The sequence below is a fragment of the Saimiri boliviensis genome, chromosome 9 (genome assembly GCF_048565385.1).
Source record: "Saimiri boliviensis isolate mSaiBol1 chromosome 9, mSaiBol1.pri, whole genome shotgun sequence".
NCBI classification, from domain to species: Eukaryota; Metazoa; Chordata; class Mammalia; order Primates; family Cebidae; genus Saimiri; species Saimiri boliviensis.
The window spans coordinates 30,356,305-30,377,851 of record NC_133457.1 but is presented as its reverse complement, the minus strand read 5'-3'; the positions used below and the strand labels follow the sequence as shown (position 1 = coordinate 30,377,851).

Genomic DNA, 21,547 nt, shown 5'->3' with positions numbered 1-21,547 from the left:
CTAATTTATATAAATATTCATGGTACTTGGGATACTCTGTTAGACATTATTTCCAATGATTAGAAACTGCAACCATTTGTCCTAAGTCTTAATATTTATTTACGTTATACTGTTATCTTTTTGTAACATGAATGAGCAATTTAGTTGTGTAAACAAGAATGAAAGCAGTATTTTTATGGTGAATTTTCATTAACTTTCTTGGAAATCAAGTGACTAAAATAAACCTTTACTAAAACAGAAAGTACTGTTTAAGTTTTCAAGCATCTTACCACTATGAATAAAAACACTGTATTTTCAAATATAACTATTTTTTCTTTCCCAGCAATAAAATAACTCATGATGGAATGGTGTATGTGGCTGATGTACTGAAAAGCAACACTACCCTGGAAGTAATAGATCTTTCCTTTAACAGAATAGAAAATGCAGGTGCCAACTATCTCAGTGAAGCTCTTACTTCACACAACAGGAGTCTTAAAGCGTTAGTATGGTTTTATATTTAATCAAAATAACAGAACAAATTCTTAAATTCTAACCTCAAACCTTTTAAGATTATCATGAAATTTGAAAACTGAGCTGCTAAACTTACATAGTATTAAGTTACAGTAAACATTTCAATTTTTCAAACATAATGTTTTTTACAATTAGACTGATTCTATTAACAATTCCTTCAAATTAATGAGAAAATTTGTATTGCTTATGTTATTTATCCTCAATTCTAATAGAAAAATCAGAAGCATTTAATATGATCAGACTTTTAAAAATAAGAATGAACTAAAGAATAAAATACTTGGATGGATTTATCTAGAAAAATATATCTGCTATCCACCCAAACATTTACGTAATAATATAAAACAAAAGACTTTCAAAATGTAGTTACCTCTACCAGGTACCTTAAGGATCTAATTAGAAAACTAAGTTTCTTGGGTTTTAGGAATTAAATGGGCAGTATTTTTACCACTACATTAAAATATACTGAAGAATAATGCTAAGACTACACAAGAAAATGTTTGTAATAAATGCTGTTGCTAATTTTTGCATTCTTTCTTTGTGGAACTATTGGTTTCAGGTTGTCAGTAGTCAGCAACAACATAGAGGGAGAAGGACTTGTTGCACTTTCACAATCAATGAAAACAAATCTCACATTCTCTCATATCTACATTTGGGGAAACAAATTTGATGAGGCTACATGTGTAGTAAGTTTTAAGTTTTTTCCTTCACTGAAGGCTTTTTCTGGGATCATCTCTCTAACATCAGATAGTATTTACAGGTGCCTGAGAAATGGTTACACAGTGAGACACTACAGTTTTGATAATTAACGTAAGTCCTAAAAATTAGCTACTAGAGAGTTTGGTGGTTGAAATATTGAAACATATCAAATACCATATATTAGTATTACACATCACTGAATGACACAGTTCTAATTCCTCCCAGGTTAAAAAAAATCATAATTATTGATTTGATGTAGCAAAATTTCTGATCTGCTCCCTAACAATTATACCAAAATATGGAACTGGAGAGATATAGTACAAGCTATCAAAACATTTGGCATATTGCTCACATAAATACAGACAGCCTTTGATAATACTTTCAAAACAGAAATCATGGTAACAGTTTTCATTTACAAAGAATAAGGGGAAAAGTAGATGTTAAAATTCTCAAAATTTGCAAAAGGACTAACTCAAATTCCACCACTAAAAAGAGTAATAAAACATACAGTATTGTCACATCCCCCCCCAAAAAAACCAACCCTTAATTTTAGAAAAACATCCATAATCCTTTAGATTCTACACACCAGAGCTGAGTAAGTTGAGTTTGAAACTGGAACTAATGATGAATGACAAGCTAAAGCAGAAAGCAAATTTGACTTTTAAATATTTTAATGTCTAAATTTCCACCTTTCTCTATAATGGCAACCTTACTGACAGTTCAACATGTTTGTATGACTCTGTTACATAGATACTAAGGATTATGGCTCATGCCTCTAATCCCAGCACTTCGGGAGGCTGAGGTGGGCAGATCACGAGGTCAAGAGATTGAGACCATCCTGGCCAATATGATGAAACCTCATCTACTAAAAATGCAAAAATTAGCTGGATGTGGTGGTGTGCACCTGTAGTCCCAGCTACTTGGGAGGCTGAGGCAGGAGAATTGCTTGAATCTGGGAGGCAAGAGGTTGCAGTGAGCTGAGACAGCGCCACTGAACTCTATCCTGGGTGACATGAGTGAGACTCTGTCTCAACAAAAACCAAAACACCAAACAAACAAACAAAAGTATAAAGAAAATTCTACAATAAAGAAATAATTAATAGGTCAGCATCTAATACTATGGAATTGTCTCTCTTAGCCTAAATCTGCAGATTAGATTCAGGGGGATCATGAACTCTATATAATTGTATGTCCAAATCTGGGATTCCCTTTATTTTTCTAAGGAATGGGTAACTAGCTATCAGCAGATTTTTGGGAATGTATACAATAGCTCTCCTACCCAGCCCCCCTACCTATTCCAATTTAAGAACATATGAGGGACTTGAAAATTTTGACCATAGGAGCTTTGGTCCACAAAACTGGCAGTCTAGAAAATTAACTCTAGGAATTCAAAATGACAAAAACATGTCTAATACATTAAAACTTAGAAATAAGTTTTGCAACATTATAATTTCATTGTGTGTAATTAAATGAATAAAAATCTACCTACAATACCTGGAAAATATTAAAATTCAGCAATGTAATTCAGAATATTTTGTTTTAAACTACAAATTAACAAGGCTAATTTAAATATTTAAATTTAGGACTGTAAATTGAATACATTTTTTTCTCAATGATATGGTTTTTCTTTTCTTAAAAATCCTAGGCATATTCACATTTAATTCAAATGGGTCATCTAAAACCAGACAATACAGATGTGGAGCCATTTGTGGTAGATGGACGCGTATATCTTGCAGAAGTCTCCAATGGCCTTAAGAAGCATTATTATTGGACATCAACTTATGGAGAATCTTATGACCCCTCATCTAATGCAGGTTTTGCTCTTGTTCCAGTAGGTCAACAGCCATGATAAAGAAGCTCTAAAATAATTTTCATACATTTGTCTTATTACTTTCACAGAGATTAATATTCTATAGCCTATTTGTTTTCTTTCATAAATTAAAACAAGTTACTTTTCTCAAATGTGTAAAAGATAGTGGCTGTATTAAATTTCGTACAGCTGTCCACTATGAAAAACTGAGTGTGGTTAATTTTTTTTTTTTTTTTTTTTTGAGACAGAGTCTTGCTGTATCGCCCAGGCTGGAGTGCAGTGGCACAATCTCAGCTCACTGCAACCTGTTTCCCTGGTTCAAGCAATTCTCCTGCCTCAGCCTCTCAAGTAGCTGGGACTACAGGTATGTACCACCATGCCCAGCTAATTTTTGTATTTTTAGTAGAGATGGGATTTCACCATGTTGGCCAGGATGGTCTTGCCTGATCACATGATCCACCTGCCTCAGCCTCCCAAAGTGCTGGGACTACAGGTGTGAGCCACCACACCCAGCCAGAGTACAGTACTTTTTTTTTAAAGAAATTTTATAATATAGAGACTAAAATTCTAACCCTGGAGAAATAGGCCAAGGAACTAGACTAAAATTCTTTTTATAATGAAAATATAACCAAGTAGTGAAATAGCATACAAGTCAAGTTCATTATAGGTATCTAACTGAAAGTGATTAAGTAGTATTAATAAAAAGGTTTTATTGGTAGTAGCAAATTACCAGTGGCTTTCAAAGGTTTCAAAGTTCAGAAGTTGAAAAAGTATTCTACCTATCCTATTTAGGTGTTACAGACAGGTGTTAATAACAATTTCATAAAACAGGCAAATATATATAAACATATACATACCTCTTTCCCAACAAGTCAGTGCTGTCAGCTCCTCCCACCCTCCTTTCATAGACAATCACTATCCTGACTTCTAACAACACAGAGTAGTTTTGCCTGTTCTTGACCTTTATATAAATGGAAGCATACAGTAAACACTTTCTCGTGCCTGGCTTCTTTTGTTCAACATTATATTAGTATGATTCATTTATGTTGTTTAATGTAGCAATAGTTTGTTCCCTTTTTATTGCTTTGTAGTATTCTTCACATGCTGGGTAGTTAAGGAGTCTACCAGATTCTGGAAAGAGTTTGCTTTCCCAGGCTACTCTCTTCCTGTGTGCTATGGAAGGGACCCACAAGTTCCCATATTCCCCTAAAGAGAGATTCAGAAGATGGCTGAAGGGGAAGCAAGTAGGCTTACCTTGAGCCCACAGTGGGGTGCACATGGTAAACCTGTAACCTGACCTACACTGCTGCTTGAGGCAGAGTTGCAGGTGATAGAGCCTCGGACAGTTTTTCAAATCCAAGAGAACTGAGATGAAGTCAGTTCAACCAAGTACAACTGGGCTCTCATCAGACTAGGAAAGCCTTGGTTACTTATTTTATAAGCTGCTTCCTGCTACAACAGAGGTCAGTATAATGCCCAGAGAATGGAAGAGCTCAAGAAAGATTCCATCTATCCTGATGCCACTGTCTTACACTATTTTAGAGAGACAAAGGACAGGAATAAAACGGCATTTTTTAATCTTAAAAGATTAAGCATTACCTTAAAATCTCTTAAGATACTATGAATTCTATTCCCTTCATATCAGACTAGATTTTAAACTGGCTAAGTCCAAAAGTAAATTTTTTCCAGACTTACCATTGTGCACGGGCTCAAGAGGAAGGACATACAAGTTCCATAGGAAAACTCTCATTTCCTCTGCACATCTAAATTATAATGAGCAAATCTGCAACCATATTGTATGTGTTGTACATTTCATTTTCCTCTTAGCAATCATCCTTTAAGACCTAGCTCAAAGACTGCTTCACCTTACACTGCTGCAGATCCTTTTATGCTCATCATTTTACAATGTTTCAAATCTGAAAGCAAAAATAAAGTAGTTTGTGCTTTTCAGATACTTGAGAAAATAATGATTGTCTGCCTTAAGTTCTCCCTTTCAAACTTTTCTATAGTATTATTCCTTCATCATGTCTTCTTAATATCTACTCCAACCTTATCTGTCTGGTTCTGCTCCCACTGTTATACCACAACTGCCTTCCAAAGGATCATTGTACTCCAATTATTCAACCCAATGTTGTCTCAGATTTATATTCTAATTCTCTATACCATGTGACCGCTAAAAAGGCACTTTTGTCTCCCAAAATTTGTGCCACCTTGGTTTTCTTCCTTTCTGTTGTAACTTCCCATCTCCTTTTCCATCTTTGCTCATCCTTTAAATGAATTTTCCCCCAAATTCTGTCCTTATCTTTTTTTCTCATATACTATCTCCCAGGGCTGCCTTAATCATTTAAATTATTGGTGGCAAGGTCTGTATCTCTAGCTTTAAATTCTCCTAGTTCAGGCCCCATTTCCAACCACTACCAGACTTTTCATACATATTGCACCACCAATCAAATTCGGTACATCGAAATTGCTTCCCTTCTCTAATGTGCTCCTTAAGACTTATCTTGATGTCAATGGCATCGCCATCTTCTCAGTCACCAGGATCAAAGCCTAGGTGTTCAATTTGGTGCTGCCTGCTTACAAGGAAAATAAAGTGATTCAGCCTGTTTTTTTAAAAAAGGAGACTTAACATAAGGGTACAACAACCACAATCACTGGCATCCAGGTGCAGAAGATGATCATGGCTCTGTCACCTCAGTGGGATTGCAAAGACAGAAACTAAGGCCTCTTTGGATCTCCTTAGGGCAGTCTCTTGGCTCCGCAAACCTGTTTCATTCCCTAGCTTTATTCTATAGATCAGCTTTCTCTGCTTATTCATCATTTCCTTTAGACTTCAGGTTGCTTCACTGACTTCTAGGCCAGTTCTAAATGATCTTTTCATTTATAGGTATATCATTACCTGATTGTCTCAGAATGTCATTGCTCAAATTTTTAAGAATCTGAGCAGCTCAGTCTGGCCTATGAATTGTTTTTCCCTGGTAAAATATCTTGTTGCTGTGGTCACAAATATGGAATCATGTGTTAGAAATCTGGCTGTCTAATCCCTGCCCTCCAGCACGCAACTGTGGTTGGCATGTGAGAATACGGGTTACAAACCTGGCTATCTAATCTCACTCCTTCAGCAGAGTATGGGTAGAGAAACTATTTCAAGATGGTACATGTGTAGTACTGGACATGCCTCTGACTTCCATCTCCTCTCTACTTAATGCTTTCTCTCCATTCTGCCTAGTTCACTCTTCATCAGCTATGTGCAAATTCGTCCCATCAGCCATCTCCTCTTGTTTGCCTGTCCAGGTAAGCACTGACCATTTCTCTGTCCATTCTACTCCTATTGACTGCTGAGCATTTCCTTTCTTGCCTTTCCCTACCAAAACACTCAACATTCTGGCTTTTCTTATTGCTAGTTATATTCATGCTTGGGATTTCCACTTGACTGTAAACTTAAGGGTAGTTTATCTTTTTTATCTTTGCAGCTTTATGTATTCTGATTTGAATTTTTTCCCAGCATTTGAAACACTGGCCAGATACTGTTATCCAAATATGTGGATGTTCACATCCATAGTGTTTTAGTAAATTTTTCTTGAAATTAAATACTGTGTTTACATGGTAATTATCTAATTTCTTAAACAAATACAGATGGTCCCCGACTTATGATTTCTTGACTTTACAATGTACAAAACTAATACATATTCAGCATACTCCTTGACTTATGATAAACCTGTAAGCCAAGGAGCCTCTGTACAGCAAACCTCTTTTGAATGAATAGAGGCAGGGGTTGCAGAGGACAGAAGAGAAGACTGTATTATTATCTCCAAAAATTAATGCTGTAGTAACTACATATCAATATTGTCCATAAATGAGTAAAAATGGAGAATATAAATAATTTTACTTGATGGTATTTCTAGTCAAGTTCTAGGTACTCAAAATTTCCAGGTAAAATACTGAGAATTATATTCAAGAGCATCATTTTAAACTGCTTCCCAAAGGTAATACACCAAGAAATGTTTAAGGCTGGGCATGGTGGCTCATGCCTGTAATCCCAACGCTTTGGGAGGCCGAGGCGGACAGATCACCTGAGGTCAGGAGGTTGAGACCACCCTGGTCAATATAGTGAACCCCATCGCTACCAAAAATATAAAAAATTAGCCAGGTGTGGTGGTGCATGCCTGCAGTCCCAGCTACTTGGGAGGCTAAGGCAGGAGAACTTCTTGAACCCAAGAGGTGGAGGTTGCAGTGAGCTGAAATCATGCCAGTGCACTCCAGCCTGGGAAACAGAGTGAGACTGTCTGTCTCAAAAAAGAAAAAAGAAAAAAAGATAGTTCACATGTTTGGTATACATTAAAATCACCTGTGGGGCTTTTGAAGCATATATATGCCCTAGGATCTATCTGGTTCAGTAGATACAAAAGGTGGAATGGGCTTGGATATTGTTATTTCTTAAACATGTTTCTGATATGCATTAAATGTTAGAACTATTTAGGATACTTAAAAAAAAAAAAAACTAGTACATGTACATTATTTCAACTACTCACTTGCACAATTTCTGTAGGACTGAAACACAGAAATGATAAGCTACTATTGCAATGGAACTAATAGAACCATTACCTTTGAAAAAAGATCTTCTAAAATTTGTCTATCAAAATCATCCTGTGAAATTAAACATAAAACAATACCATTTAAAAACAGCAAAAAAAATTTATATAATCTATGGTTTCCTTTAAAATAGTCTAAAATCTAACAATACAATAGGCATGTCTGATACAAATATAAAACAAAATTAAATTCATTTAGAAAATAGTTTCTCAATAAATCTTCAGCTTCTAAAGACTTTCAAAAACATCTGTAATACTGAACTAATTACTAATAGACCTTTCCCAAAACACTGCATTGTAACAAATACAATTAAAGTTGGACTTAACTAAAATGGTAATTATGAGTGTTAGAATGATACCAGATACAACTAAACATATGCATATTATGATAAACAATAGCACAGCATTAAGAGAAGAATGGCAAAGAAGGGATACTGTCTTCAAATTTTCTTTACACATCATTCTATAAGAGCAGATGATGATGACAACTCAAGCCATGTCAATTTAAATAAAATTACTTTAGCTAGGAAGCAGATAATGTGATCAAGAAAAGCTCAATCTTAGCCATTTCAACCATATCAAATAATACTATAAATAATACATTTGAAGGCTAGTCTATGCAACGGCAAAATGCTAATTATATCAGACGAAATTTGGCAACTATTGCCCTTAGAGAATCATGACATTACTGCAGCAGTTTTCTGTTCATTAGACGCTTGGATTAATGAAGATATAAATTAAACACAACCTCTCTATTTTAGCAAACTTCCTAAAGAGGCTGCTTTTAATTTTCTTTAATTTCTTCACATTCCAATAAATTCCTACCAAATGTAACCCAGAAGACAGTAGATGAACATTCTAATGCTTTATAAATTTTATTTAAATCCAGTATTTTAACTTAATACACATGAGTAGTTAGATTTCTTAGATGAATAATCAAATATTAAATTTGTATCACACAAAAGTGGTATTCCTAACTCTATTCAATTAGGTCAGTCCCACCAGTGGCAATTTATTATGAAAATATGGTGTGTGGGCTGGATGTGGTGGCTCACACCTGTAATCCCAGCACTTTGGGAGGCCGAGGCAGGTGGATCACAAGGTCAGGAGATACAGACCATCCTGGCCAACGTGGTGAAACCCCGTCTCTACTAAAAATACAAAAATTAGCTGGATGTGGTGGTGTGTGCCTGTAATCCCAGCTACTCAGGAGACTGAGGCAAGAGAATCGCTTGAACCCAGAAGGCAGAGGTTGCAGTGAGCTGAGATCACACCACTGCACTCCAGTCTGGCAACAGAGCAAGGCTCCATCTCAAAAAACAAAAAACAAAAAAAAACAAACTGTGTGTACTCTGAAATAGTGAAGACTACAACAGACTATAAGCATTAAGTGCTTTTATTATACCCTCCAATTGGTTCCTATGACTTGGGTCCCAAATAAAGAAAACTAATGAATTAAAGAAATCAATACCAATAAAAAAACATACTAACTATACTACAGGTGTGGTTTAAAAGCAGAAAACAAATAAGCCACACCACAGCAGAAATAAGAAATGATATCCTCTCACACAGAGAAACAGCCTTATGGGGGAAAAAAAAAAAAAGAAAAAGGAAGAATGTCACCATAGTATTTGATCAGCACTATAAAAACTGACTTTGTGGAACTGATAATTTCATATCCAAAGATCAGGCAGTGAAATAAATTAATATGTGAGAAAAGTGGTACAGGGATGAGTGGTGCAAATATCGGGATAATAAGGAATTTTTTATATTCATTTTGAAGGAAATGGACCATTGTGAAACTACCACAACTACCAAAAGTTGTGGTTTAATTTATAAAATTAACAAACCCAAAACTTATAGAAAACTCAAATATAAAATATTTAATAAGCTGGCTTTCTGCTAACTCAAAATGTTTACTTATAATTGAAGTTAATTTCTTAACTCTTTACCCAATAAAATGTACCAAATTTAGAAGTCAAGTGATTTCTAGTATGCATTAAGTTTATATCTAGAAAATTCTTTTTGGAATTTAGTATTTCTTTTAAAAAGGGCCTAACAGGCATAAGAGAGGCTTGCCAAAATATTTCAAAACTCAGTATATTTTCATCGCTAATATTCTAGAAACTGAATAAAACAAACTGAATCAAATTTTGAAACCGTCTTTGCTGAGATAAAGACACCAATTACCTATTTAAAGTTCCTTTTGAAAATATAATCTTAAATAACTCAAACCAAAAGTACTGACCATTGGTTTTCTCCAGAATACTGTGTCCTAAATGAACAAAAATTTATATGCAGTTTTCTAGATTTTGAGAAATATGTTTTTGTTTCATTAGAAAAGGTATCTCTAACAGAATATATTTAATAGAGAAATAGCACAATTCTTACTCAGTAACTAAATTTTCATGAGCAGAAATATGAAATTTTATTTTTTCTCCATAGTTTATGTATTGTTCTGTGGGGCTTACAAATAACAACACATTCTTGGGCTGATACTATCATGGATTTTGCTTAAATTCTGAGGGCAGTAAAATTTTTAAATCCCACAGGTCAAAACAGAATCACATTAACTGGCTGATGTAGTAAATGAAGGGCAATTCTAAATGCAAAATAAAAATGGAATTAAGGCAGCTTTAAAAGAAAATAAAACTCATCCATCCAAAATGGTGCTATATAATTCATTCCTTAAAAAGCTGTGTGTATAGACATAAAAGGCAAAAATAAAAACAAACACTGCAGTTGTGATGCAGCATCAGGTGCTTTTACTTCAGTGAATGAAAAATAATGGTAACAACTCAAATGAATGGGAATTTAATATGAATATATGCACCTTACCAGAGATGTTTGCTATCAATGACATCTTAGCAATTCCATATTCCTCACATTCAGTATAACTGTTGTAAAAAAATCAACTGTGGTTCTGAATATCCATTCACAGTTGACCTCAACAATGTATCTGATGTAGGAGACTGAGTATCTGTGACAGGCAGAAGCATGTGATGGTCCTCAGTCCCAAGTGGAAGAGCTAATGGTAAAGTCATGTCAGAAGGTTTCACATCCATAGTTTCTGATAAAGGACTCTTTTGTATGGAATCTTGTTCACTCAAAGTATGATCCTCTACACTGGAGTCTAGAGTTTTATCTGCACCTATAATGGAAGGGAAAAAAATTTTCATTATCTTCAAAAACAAAACTAAACCCCTAAGGTAGACTAATGTACTTACCATTCCCAGAAATTACATTCCAACCTCCATACATTTACTCAAGCAGTTTCTTTTTTGTAGATATGCCCTCCTCATTATCTATGTAAATTCAATCTGAGCCTCAAGGTTAAGTTCAAGCACTAACTCCATTAAAAACAAAATGGAGGCCGGGCGTGGTGGCTCAAGCCTGTAATCCCAGCACTTTGGGAGGCCGAGGCGGGTGGATCACGAGGTCAAGAGATCGAGACCATCCCGGTCAACATGGTGAAACCCCGTCTCTACTAAAAATACAAAAAAATTAGCTGGGCATGGTGGCGCGTGCCTGTAATCCCAGCTACTCAGGAGGCTGAGGCAGGAGAATTGCCTGAACCCAGGAGGCGGAGGTTGCGGTGAGCCGAGATCGCGCCATTGCACTCCAGCCTGGGTAACAAGAGCGAAACTCCGTCTCAAAAACAAACAAACAAACAAACAAACAAACAAACAAACAAAATGGACTTGATTAAGAATGGAACAGGGTGAGCTGTTTTACCACACATTTGTCAATTTTCACATGCTGCCTTGTGGCGTCTATCTCTTATTGCCATTCTACTCAGATATACCTTGAATCCTCAACTACACTGGAAATTCTTTGAGAGTAAACGTCAAGTTATACTCTAACTCCCTCAAAGTACTGAATAGTGATAAGAAATACTCTATTTGTTCATTGAATGCTTTTAATGAGTTTACATTATTCTGCGAGTTCAGAATATGTCTGGTACTTTCATATATTTTCAGGTGAGAAATTCTGCTCTACTCAAGGGAGCAATTAGCACATTGACGAAAGATGTACTTTTGCCTTCAAATTTTCAAATGGCTTTAACATGCTCCTGTTACTCCAAAGTATCAACATGATTTCAGTTTCACTGTCCTTGTTAGGTAGACAAAACTGCGTATTTGCTTTCTTAAAACTGTAATTATGTGTATTCTTCCCAAGCTAATCTTCATTTCAACTAGCCAAGGTTTCCTTCTTGTCCCATTGACTCTTTACAATGTTCTCTGCTTGGCATGAATTCACTCTTCCCATCTCCATTTTTGAAATCGCCAACCTTCAAGTTCCCTAAAATTAAGCTTTTTCTAGTACTTACCTCAGAAAAACTTAGTATCTTCTTTAGTACTTTTGTGTTAGGTACTACATTTTCCCTTGTAATTATTTATTTAGGTTTCTGGTCTCAAACACCAGGTTGTAAGCTCTCTTGAGTACCAGAACTATGCCTTGTTCAACTTCATATTCCCTAAACAGTTATGTATACTTTACAGAAATTTAACAAGTGGTTAAATTAATGACTTACTACAGTTTTCAGATGTTTCTAACTTAATAGTTATGATGTTTATATTTATTTTAAGAGACTTACTATCATCTTTACACACCAGAGGGACCTAGTGTCATTTCTAATAATGACAGATAAAATGGTAAGCACAGGGTAACCTTTTCAAGGATTCATTTTAACCAACAGACTCAAACCTTGGGGTCTGGCTTTCCATTTTGATATATTATAACAATGTAGGGCAACCAGTTTCCCTATTTCCTCTTAAACATTTCTAGATTAGTGTTGGTAACACCCCCTTTTTTCCATAACAACCATAGTAAACCCTGAGTTATCCAGATTCCAGTATGAGGAACAGTGACATATAGCTTACTTATATGTTCCTTCATGCTTTGGACTGTTACTAAGTCACGTTTTAAAAGGAGGAAATGTTTCAAGTATTTTTTAAATAAGAGGCTCAATATGAAAAGAAATCCACAGTTGAATGTTTCTGCAAAAAAGCTACTTTCCTCCTATGTAGATGTCTACTTTTCAAAATAGACATCTAATTTAAACTGCTTAAATGTACATCTCATCTCAACATTTTAAGGAATAGCACCAATATGAGCACCAAATTATATTAAAACACACACACACACACACACACACACACACACACAAGCATTTACCAGAATGGACTTTTGTTTTGTGCTTCTTTAAATTTTTAATATCAGTGTAAGAATTTCCACATAATTCGCAGATAAATGGTCTTTCTCCTGAAAAGCAAATTAAAAAGTTTAAACTTCAATATTTTAAAAGTTGCTAGCTAAGACAAAAATATCAATGTTTATGAACACAAGGCAAAAATTATTATAGTGTTTAAATTTGGTTTTAAATTATCAATCACCTGGTTATAATATAGTGAAACAAAAGATTCTACACAACCTAGTCACTCCTTTATACAAAACATCTGTATCTCAGAAAAAGGGAACATTTTCATGAAAAGAAATTTACTTGCAAACTAAAACAAATAAACAAAAACCTATTTTTGCACTTCTATGAAATATTTAGTGAGTGTCGATTATATGCCAGACACTGTAAGAGATATAGTTGTGGGAAAGTATGTGTAATAATCATTGTTTCTGTTCTCAGGTACCTAAAGAATTAGAAAATACTTAAACGTACTGACAACATGCTACAATATTATACTTCTTTGAAAATAAGAACTGTTCAGTTCTTTATGGTGTAAACTAAAGCACATGAGAATATAAAGTCACCAAAAACTTACTCAATCTCAATTAAGTACTCATACTATTCTAGGCAGGAATCATAAGGAGGAATTTTTAAAAAGAAAATGTCAGAATAGTACTCTTTCAAAGTGGCATTTTCCTTTGTTTTAAAAATTTTTACATTCAATATTTTCTTCATACAATTTACAAACTATTTTTACAATGAACATGTCAAAATTAAAATTTGTTCCTAAAACTTGCATACTAAACACTGTTTAATAAGAAAATCTGATGTTATATTGATATTACCTATTCCTTTTCATTTCTTGGTATATCTGTGCAATTTAATCCAAATCATTTAAAATCTATTGATTATCTGGCATATTTCTTGGAAAATCAACACAATTCTTTAACAAATTTAATTCATACTCCAAACAACTAAAAAAAAAGATAAGCAAATAAGTTGATATTTATACAGATGTAAATATAAAATATTGCTATAGGTATAGTATGACTAGATACCATATAGTCCATAATGGCTTAAAAGTCAAGATTTACATAAAAAGAAATTAAGAGAGAACAAAAAGTAATACATTCTCCCTAAACACAGACCTGTATGGGATCGAAAGTGTTTGTTGAGCTCTCCTGAGGAAATAAAACTTTTCCCACAAATACCACATATGTATGGTTTTTCACCTAGATGGAAAATAAAAGATAGCGAAGTGGTGTACTATACCAATATAATATTTATCAATTACAAATAACCTAAAGTAAGCTTTTCTGAAATATTATTTAAAACCTCTCTATTATACTTCAGAGGTATTTTCAGTGATCCAAGTAAATGAATATTAGTCATTATTTTATACTGTTCATAAGTTTTCATATATTAAAACTTTATTCCTGCAAATGTCCCTTCTAATAGAGATGATTTGGGCAAGGAATTTGATTTTTATATGATTAAGAACATATAAATTCATAAACTCACATTTCTATTCTTGCTATCTACTACATTAATAAAGGAGAATAAAAGCAAGTAGGGAAGTCTTTTTAAAAAATCCCCTAAAAACACAGTTTGCTTCCAATTCAGATGCTATTTTGCGTCTGAATTATCTCAGAAAATCTGTGTAGGAAAGGTCCTAAGAAGTTAAAAAAATCAATGTTTGACCCAAACCCACTCCCCAACCCTAACCATAGGAGATGACGCTTTAGGATGCTGAAAAGATTTTTTAAAGTCACAAAATGCATCTCATTGCAAGTTATAATTATCAAAATTATCTCACTGATTTTAATGTGTAAGTTACATAATTTATTTCACCCACCTTGCATTACTCTAGAAAATAAGTCAGCTTTTATGTTTAACAGATATGTGAAAATCATAAACATAGCTTACAGAAGTATAGAGAGATATCTAACTATAAAGTTTCCAATCTACTTTTGGTAAAGGCCCAAATTCTTTTATTTGTAACTTTATTTTAAGCAGTCTCTCCCTGTCAAACTTACCTGTATGTTTCCGAGAATGAGTGATAAGAGAACTAGAGACAGCAAATGCCTTCCCACAGGTATCACACACGTAAGGCTTTTCTCCAGTATGCCTACGGACATGATAGGTCAGTGTGCTGGCTTGGGCAAATCTCTGTCCACACCTATCACAGACATATGGCTTCTCTCCACTATGCTTCCTATTAGTAAATAAATACAAAGTTTAAGTAAAACAATTTGGAGGTCAATCTATATAGCAAGATTTCATAAAGTTTTTTACACATTTTATTTCATGTCATCTTAACAAGCCAAGACTATGTATTTAAAATCAGTAGTTGTTTCAGTGTAAACAATGCCAGAAACAAATACTTTAGCTACTATCAAAACATTAGTTTTGAGATCAGTTCAAAAAGCTTTTCCATGATCTTTATAAGGTTATCAGTGGGATCCTAATACTGCAGGCAATTATTTTCATGAGTCTAGTCACTCTTTGACTCATCAAAACTCTCTTCAAACCATCAGCCTCTCTTCGCCCATTGTCACTCTCAGCTGACATCCCTGCTTTCACTGAGAAAAATTCATATAACATGAGGATGACAGTTCATCCGAATCCATCAATTCCAATTTGTTTACCTGAGAACCTACTTAATATCACTTCTGCAATTTCTCCAATCCTCTGTCATCCATGCTTCTCACTCCATTGGATTATGGTATACAAATATACTGATGTCTCCCATATTAATAAAAAGACCTTTGACCTTACTTGCTTCTTTATTCTCTGCTCCCCTTTACCAAAACCTTGAGACTCCAAAGTATTCTACTACCATTTCTTCTCTACTAGCCTCTACTAATGATGCTTTTGTTAAGAGCACAGCTGACTTCCCACTTCGCTAAATCCACGTCAATTTTCAGTCTTCATCTCCCTATTACAGAATTTTACAATTGATCATTTGATCATGCCCATCTGGAATAACTTCCTTCACCTGGGATTCCAGGGCAGCCCACTTTCATGGTTTTCCTCCTCTATTACCTCTGCTGGTTCTCACACCATCTCCCAGAACTCACAAAATCTGAGTGCCTCAGGACCATCTTCTGATTTCTTCTGTCCACATTCACTCTCTTAGTGACCCTATCTGGGATTATAGCTTTAAATACTGTCATATGCTGATGCTGGTATCTTCAGCTCAGACCAGTCGCCTGAACTGCAGACTTAGATAACCAATTATCTATGGCACATCTCTATTCAGAAGCGTAAGTAATCTCAAATTTAACATGTTCAGAACTGTACTCCTAAATTCCTGCACTTCCACTTAAGCTGTTCTACCCACAAACCTTCTCCATCTCAGTTAATGGCAACTCCATCTTTATAGGGGTTGCCAGAATAATCTTTGACTCTCTTTCAGACCTCATATATAATCTGTCTGCAAATTCTGTTATTTCTAACTTAAAAATATATCCAGAATCTACTACTACTTATTTCCTTTACTGCTACCACCCTGGTCTGAACTACCATCACCCTTGCTTGAGTTTTATCTATAGATTCCTGTTTACCCTGATTCCACTCTTATAATCCTATAGCAGCCTGAATTATCCTCTTAAATTGCATTCTGGACCATTCTGATCTTATTTCTGGACCAGACTGACTTTATTTCCTAGTAGCTTCCCCCTAGCCTGCTTATTTCCTATCAGCTACCATGGCTTCCTTGTGATTCCTTGAATGTGTTAACACCGTTTGGTGGAACCACAATTAAGAATTCTACTGTCCTGAATTCTAATGTAATAGTCTATTCATAAGCCTATGATAATTAAAAGACTAAAAGATCAAACAACTAATCTGGATTTTTACCTTGCATGAATCTTGAGATTGCTAGAAGTTGCAAACTGTAAGTTGCATACATCACATTTATAGGGTTTTTCTTCACCATGATGCATGCGACTATGGAAGACTAGCTGACATTTCTGAGCAAATCCTTTATCACACAATTCACATTTGTATGGCTTCTCACCTAAAGGAATAAGTAAATACAATTTATATTTAGAAGAAAATAGTGTTTCAGTTTCATAAGACATATAAGATTTCATCAACAATACTAGCTTTGGTATTCAGAAAATGTTACTGCTAGAACTGAAAACTAACAAAATCTCTTTCTAGACCATTGAAAACACCAGTAGAATTAGTGTTTCTGAATTCACAATGAGAGAAGTACATACAGTATTTTTAAAAGTACGAATCTAAAAGTACCAGTGTGTGCTCATACTTTGCCACACAGAGGACATGCAAAATAAAGGTACCTGTAGAAGCTGAGGAAACACTGTATGTGTAATTCTAATGAATATGTTCAAAGGTCAACAAAGTCTAAGAAGTGTGTAATGAGAAGTGCTGGCAATATCTGAAAATTGGCCTGATTTGTAATTGCATTTTCTCTTTATCAGTTTTAATGTCTTTGTCTCTGTTAAATATTTGGTAAGTTAGATTGAACATGCTTATTTTGAGGGAAAATGGTATGAACAGTTGATGCATTAGGGCTTAAACGGCCATTAAACACTGGGTTACAATTACAAATAAATTTTCAATAGTTTAACACTGTTAAATATTTTGATGAATAGAAAAATATACCAAATTTTGGTCACAAGTAGTGTGTGCTAAGTACTCTCTATAAAAATATACTATTTTAGTCACAGTATAAAAATAGTTATATCTCCCCACACACCCGTCTCACCTGTATGAGTTCTTACATGGGTTTTCAGCTGGTTACACTGGGTAAATGCCTTTCCACATAAGTGGCAGACATAAGGTTTGACTCCTTTATGTATTCTCATGTGCCTTCTCAAGCTGCTGGCTTCTGAAAACACTTTCCCACATGTGTTACACATTGGCTTGGCCTTGGAATACCTCTGATCCAGCTCTTCTCTGGAGTTCTCCACTTCATAAGGACTCCTGACACTGGCTATATTAGACATAGAGTGTTCTTTCAGAGCACAGTTCGGCTGTGATTTTCCACGTTTCCGTTTCACTGTAACAGTTTGCACAATATCTTGTGCTGGAAAAGTATTTTCCACAACCGATGTCAATTCGAGTTCTGAATTATCATTTATTTGTGCAACTTGTTCTCCGACAGGTGTGGACAGTTTATTTGCACCTAGGAATAATTCAACAGATGCATTCTCTAAAATATCACTGGGATATTGCACTGTTTTATTCTGCCCTGTTTTTGGGGAGTTGAACGGCTTCTTCTTCTTTTTTGTTTGAGATGACTTTTTTGCTAATGCTCCTTGTTTAGGATTTGCCTGAACCAAATCTGTAGATACTTCTGATTTCTCTCGATTATTATAATCTCGCAGAGTAAGAAGACAAGTCTGTTGATTCAATTCAATGTTTCCAGTAATACTAGATATCTCTGTAGAAGAAGGATTAGCAATAAAAGCAAAATCTTCCATCTTTATTTTGCATTTAGTGACCACCTCTTCCACTTTGAGATAGTCAGCAGCCTGATGAATTTCTTTAACATTCCAACTGTAAGGAAACAAGGCTACATGACAATATTCTGATCAAAGAAAAACTTTTTGAAACAGAGCTGCATATATATTTCAATGTATTTTAAAGACCTAATGAAGTAGAATGCTGAAAAAGGCATATAACTAAGAGAAAAATATATTTATAAATTCATTCAGAATAATGTTCAGGTAAAAATCTCCAATTTTACAGAACTTCAAGAGATGGATAATGGCTATTCACAGCTGTCAATGAACTACTGCAGAAAAATTAAATGTTAAATTTTCTGGCTTTTAAAAAACCTAGAACACAAAAATAGCTGTTGGCACCTCCCTACCTCATTCCTTTCATCAAGACAAGAGGCCTCTTCAGATAGCAACCAACTTTTCTGGATTGGCAAGAGGAAAAGTCTAATGACAGTTGTTTCCTACTATTTTCTCCTGCTCCCCTGTGAGGGACTTTAATTATGTTTCCCAAACTTCACTGCCTATGTGAATCACCCTGGCTTATTATACAGGGGAGGCACAGTGCCTGCATTATCGATTCCTCAAAACCCACTTCTTGTTAATGCAGTGACAGCTGTAAGCATCTTAGAGAAGCATTCTAGCATCTCTGACCTTACTTCAGTATTAGTACTGGTAGATTAATAGAGGTAACAGGAGTCACTGTCATTCATTTCCCAAATAAGTTATTTTCCAGAATCAAGATCAGGAAGAGGTTCTGCACACTATTTATGGTTGGTAATGGCGGCACTGTTATATGAGCACAGAGGTTTTTCCTTCCCCATCTACACTCCACTCAAGTACTTTAAGATGTAAGGGATGGAGAATGAGAGAGAGAGAGAAGACCAGAGGAATTTAAGGACCAAAAAGCAATGGGAAACTAGAAGTCACTTAGAGTTTATTTAGTGTTTGCAGCCTGGCCAAAATGGTGAAACCCTGTCTCTACCAAAAATAAAAAAATTTGCAGGTGCAGTGGCCCACGCCTGTAGTCCCAGCTACTCGGGAGGCTAAGGTGGGAGAATCGCTTGAATCTGGGAGGAGGAGGTTGCTGCGAGCCGAGATCACGCCACTGCACTCCAGCCTGGGTGAGAGTGAGCACGTATCAAAGGAAAAAGGAAAAAGAAAAATTCATTGCGTTTGATGTTCAAGTTTACATAAGTGAAATAAATCACAGGCTTTGTTTCATTAAAAATCTTACTGTTTAATATCTGTGCTTTCTGCCTATATTGCTTGCTTATCCCCAATCAGTGATACTGATTTCTTTATAAAAACAAACATTGTGTGCATAAATAGTTGAAGAATTTGAGTTCAGAGAATGAATGGGAAAAATACAAATCTACTTTAGCTGTGAAGAGTACTGACTAGCTTTTATAACTGAAAATAAAATGTGTACTTTACCTGTCAAGATTTAAAGTTCCTGTGTATATAAACTCCAAGAGTTTCTGAAATCCATCAGCCTTCACCTGACTCTGATCAAGAAAGACATTGTTCTCAGAAGTGCTTCTGTAGATCGCACCAAAATACTCACTAAAGGAGGCCAGCACATTCCTATGAGCTTTAAACTGGAATTCTCCAATCACTATGGTGCAGTCACAAAGAAAACCTGCTTCCCGCTGTTTGTTCAGTCTCTCTAAAAGGTGCTCACAGTGGTGCGAATACTGCATTTTGGTATCAATGGAATTTTACCCTTGATCTAAAAGACAGAAAGAAATGGTAAATCAGTAACCGTAAGTTTTCGTCAACGTTCACCCAAGCAACTGGTAAGGGAAGGGACAGAAGACGTAACTTTAACAATTCTAACCCCCGCTTGAAAACCTTTATCAAACATACACGGTTAAGAATGAAGGGATGAGTGCCTTTCTATCTTTGTTTACCTTGACCAACTAACACAAACGTTTAGACATATCAATAAATGAAGGTGAATGGAAACGCTTCTATCACCTGAAAAAAGCACCGCAAAACCTGACGCTTTTACATCAGTTGAACCCTCAGATTTTCAAGCTCAGCAGACAAACTTATGTTACAAAAAAAATTTTAAAACAACTTAAGACATGATCTCTTGGGGCTGATAGGGGGAGAACAGTTCGAGTTTTAAAAAAATTGCTCTCAAATCATCGAAACCTGTAGCTTCCCTAGTGCAGTTTCTCCAAAACGCGAGGAGGCTGCCCAGGGAGCGGGGAATGCAGCTTGCCAAGGCTTGCTGTCAAAGGTTCCATCACTCGCGCCGAGGAGGCCATACCTTCTCCCCCCTCTCTCTCTCCACGCGAGGCGGCTTCCGAGAGTGACAACCAAAGCCAGTCCCTCCTCGGCTTCTGCCGCCCTGCCCTCTGCCCAGCTCCCACTCCCGCGAATTCCCACAGCAGAGGTTGTGGCCCAGGCCACCGCCGGGGCTGCCCAGCCCAAGCCTTCCACTTTCGCCCCGACCCATGCCGGAACTCCAAGGAGCCTGCCCTCCAATGGCCAGTGATCTGGAGAGAGCGGGGCTGGGGAGCTGGGGGTGAAGTAGGAACTCACCGATAGCAACCCAAGACGGAACACAGTTTCTTCACTCTCTCTCCGCCATCTTGGGAGGACGTCACCGCGGCACGCTCCGCCCCTCCCTTCCTTCCACGGTAGCGTCACGTCCGGCTCTGTCAACCCGTGGCAGCGAGGAAGGCTCCGGGGCCGTGGGGGTCCGGCGCCGGCAAGGGCGGGACAGGATGGCCCACAGAGACCCACTTCCCAGCAGGCCAGGGGTCCCCCAAAGCAGCAGGCGTCATGGATACGAGAGCTGAAGGCTCGCTCGCTTGCAGTACTCCACCTGTCTTCTCATCGCGAGCATTCCAGTGCGGGCAGTCAGCGTCTGGCGCTCCGCCGGGGCTCTGCGCCGAGGCCGGGCAGCACTGCATCGCGGGCCTCTTTCCAGAAGCCAGCTGCGCACTGCGTGCGGGGGCTTGTAGCTGCTCGTCTTCTCCCATCATCCTCCCCTTCCTCGGCCCCCCCACCTTGGAAACTGCTGCATGTGTACTCGGATCTCTGCCATGGGGGATTTTTTTTAGCTGAGACTCGGCACCCCTTTCCCGCTTACGTACCTGGAAACTCTTGGCACCCCCAGGTTTCTGTGTGCCCCAGCCAACTGTAGCTCAGCTTCTAGGATGTCCTTACCTGGTGGCAGAAGTCTAGGATGCTCGAAAGCGGAGCAGCTGGGCACAGTGGGCATGCGCAACATTAGAGGAAGGTGGGCTTTATACCGGAAAAGGTTTTCCTG

The 21,547-nt window shown here is 36.6% G+C and overlaps 3 protein-coding genes across 7 annotated transcripts in view; 1 reads left to right on the top strand and 2 right to left on the bottom strand.

Moving 5' to 3' along the window:
- LRRIQ4 (leucine rich repeats and IQ motif containing 4) overlaps window positions 1-4,798 on the bottom strand; it is a 66,291-nt gene extending 61,493 nt beyond the window's left edge. For all 3 annotated transcript variants that reach the window (XM_074405636.1, XM_074405637.1, XM_074405638.1), the window contains exon 1: window positions 4,712-4,798. The gene's annotated coding sequence lies outside the window, so the exon portion shown is untranslated. The remainder of the gene's footprint in view (window positions 1-4,711) is intronic.
- LRRC34 (leucine rich repeat containing 34) overlaps window positions 1-8,949 on the top strand; it is a 25,302-nt gene extending 16,353 nt beyond the window's left edge. The window contains 3 exon segments of the mRNA XM_010335682.3: window positions 323-478; window positions 1,067-1,193; window positions 2,852-8,949. Coding sequence (XP_010333984.2) covers window positions 323-478; window positions 1,067-1,193; window positions 2,852-3,055 — 487 coding nt within the window. The 3' untranslated portion in view covers window positions 3,056-8,949.
- On the bottom strand, window positions 4,852-21,547 carry MYNN (myoneurin). 3 transcript variants are annotated; one of them, XR_012519175.1, is made up of 10 exons: window positions 20,815-21,547; window positions 19,699-19,993; window positions 17,526-18,319; window positions 16,652-16,811; window positions 14,827-15,005; window positions 13,939-14,022; window positions 12,787-12,873; window positions 10,447-10,759; window positions 7,622-7,663; window positions 4,852-4,932 (listed from the first exon to the last, which is right to left on the bottom strand). XR_012519175.1 is itself a non-coding variant. In XM_003924958.4 (8 exons), exons 2-8 carry the CDS (start codon window positions 19,962-19,964, stop codon window positions 10,497-10,499), a joined length of 1,833 nt encoding a protein of 610 aa, XP_003925007.1. In that variant the 5' UTR covers window positions 19,965-19,993; window positions 20,815-21,547; the 3' UTR covers window positions 10,351-10,496. The 3 variants fall into 3 exon arrangements, 1 of the variants encoding a protein (XP_003925007.1); XR_012519174.1 differs by lacking the exon at window positions 4,852-4,932 and having other exon boundaries at window positions 6,983-7,663; XM_003924958.4 differs by lacking the exons at window positions 4,852-4,932; window positions 7,622-7,663 and having other exon boundaries at window positions 10,351-10,759.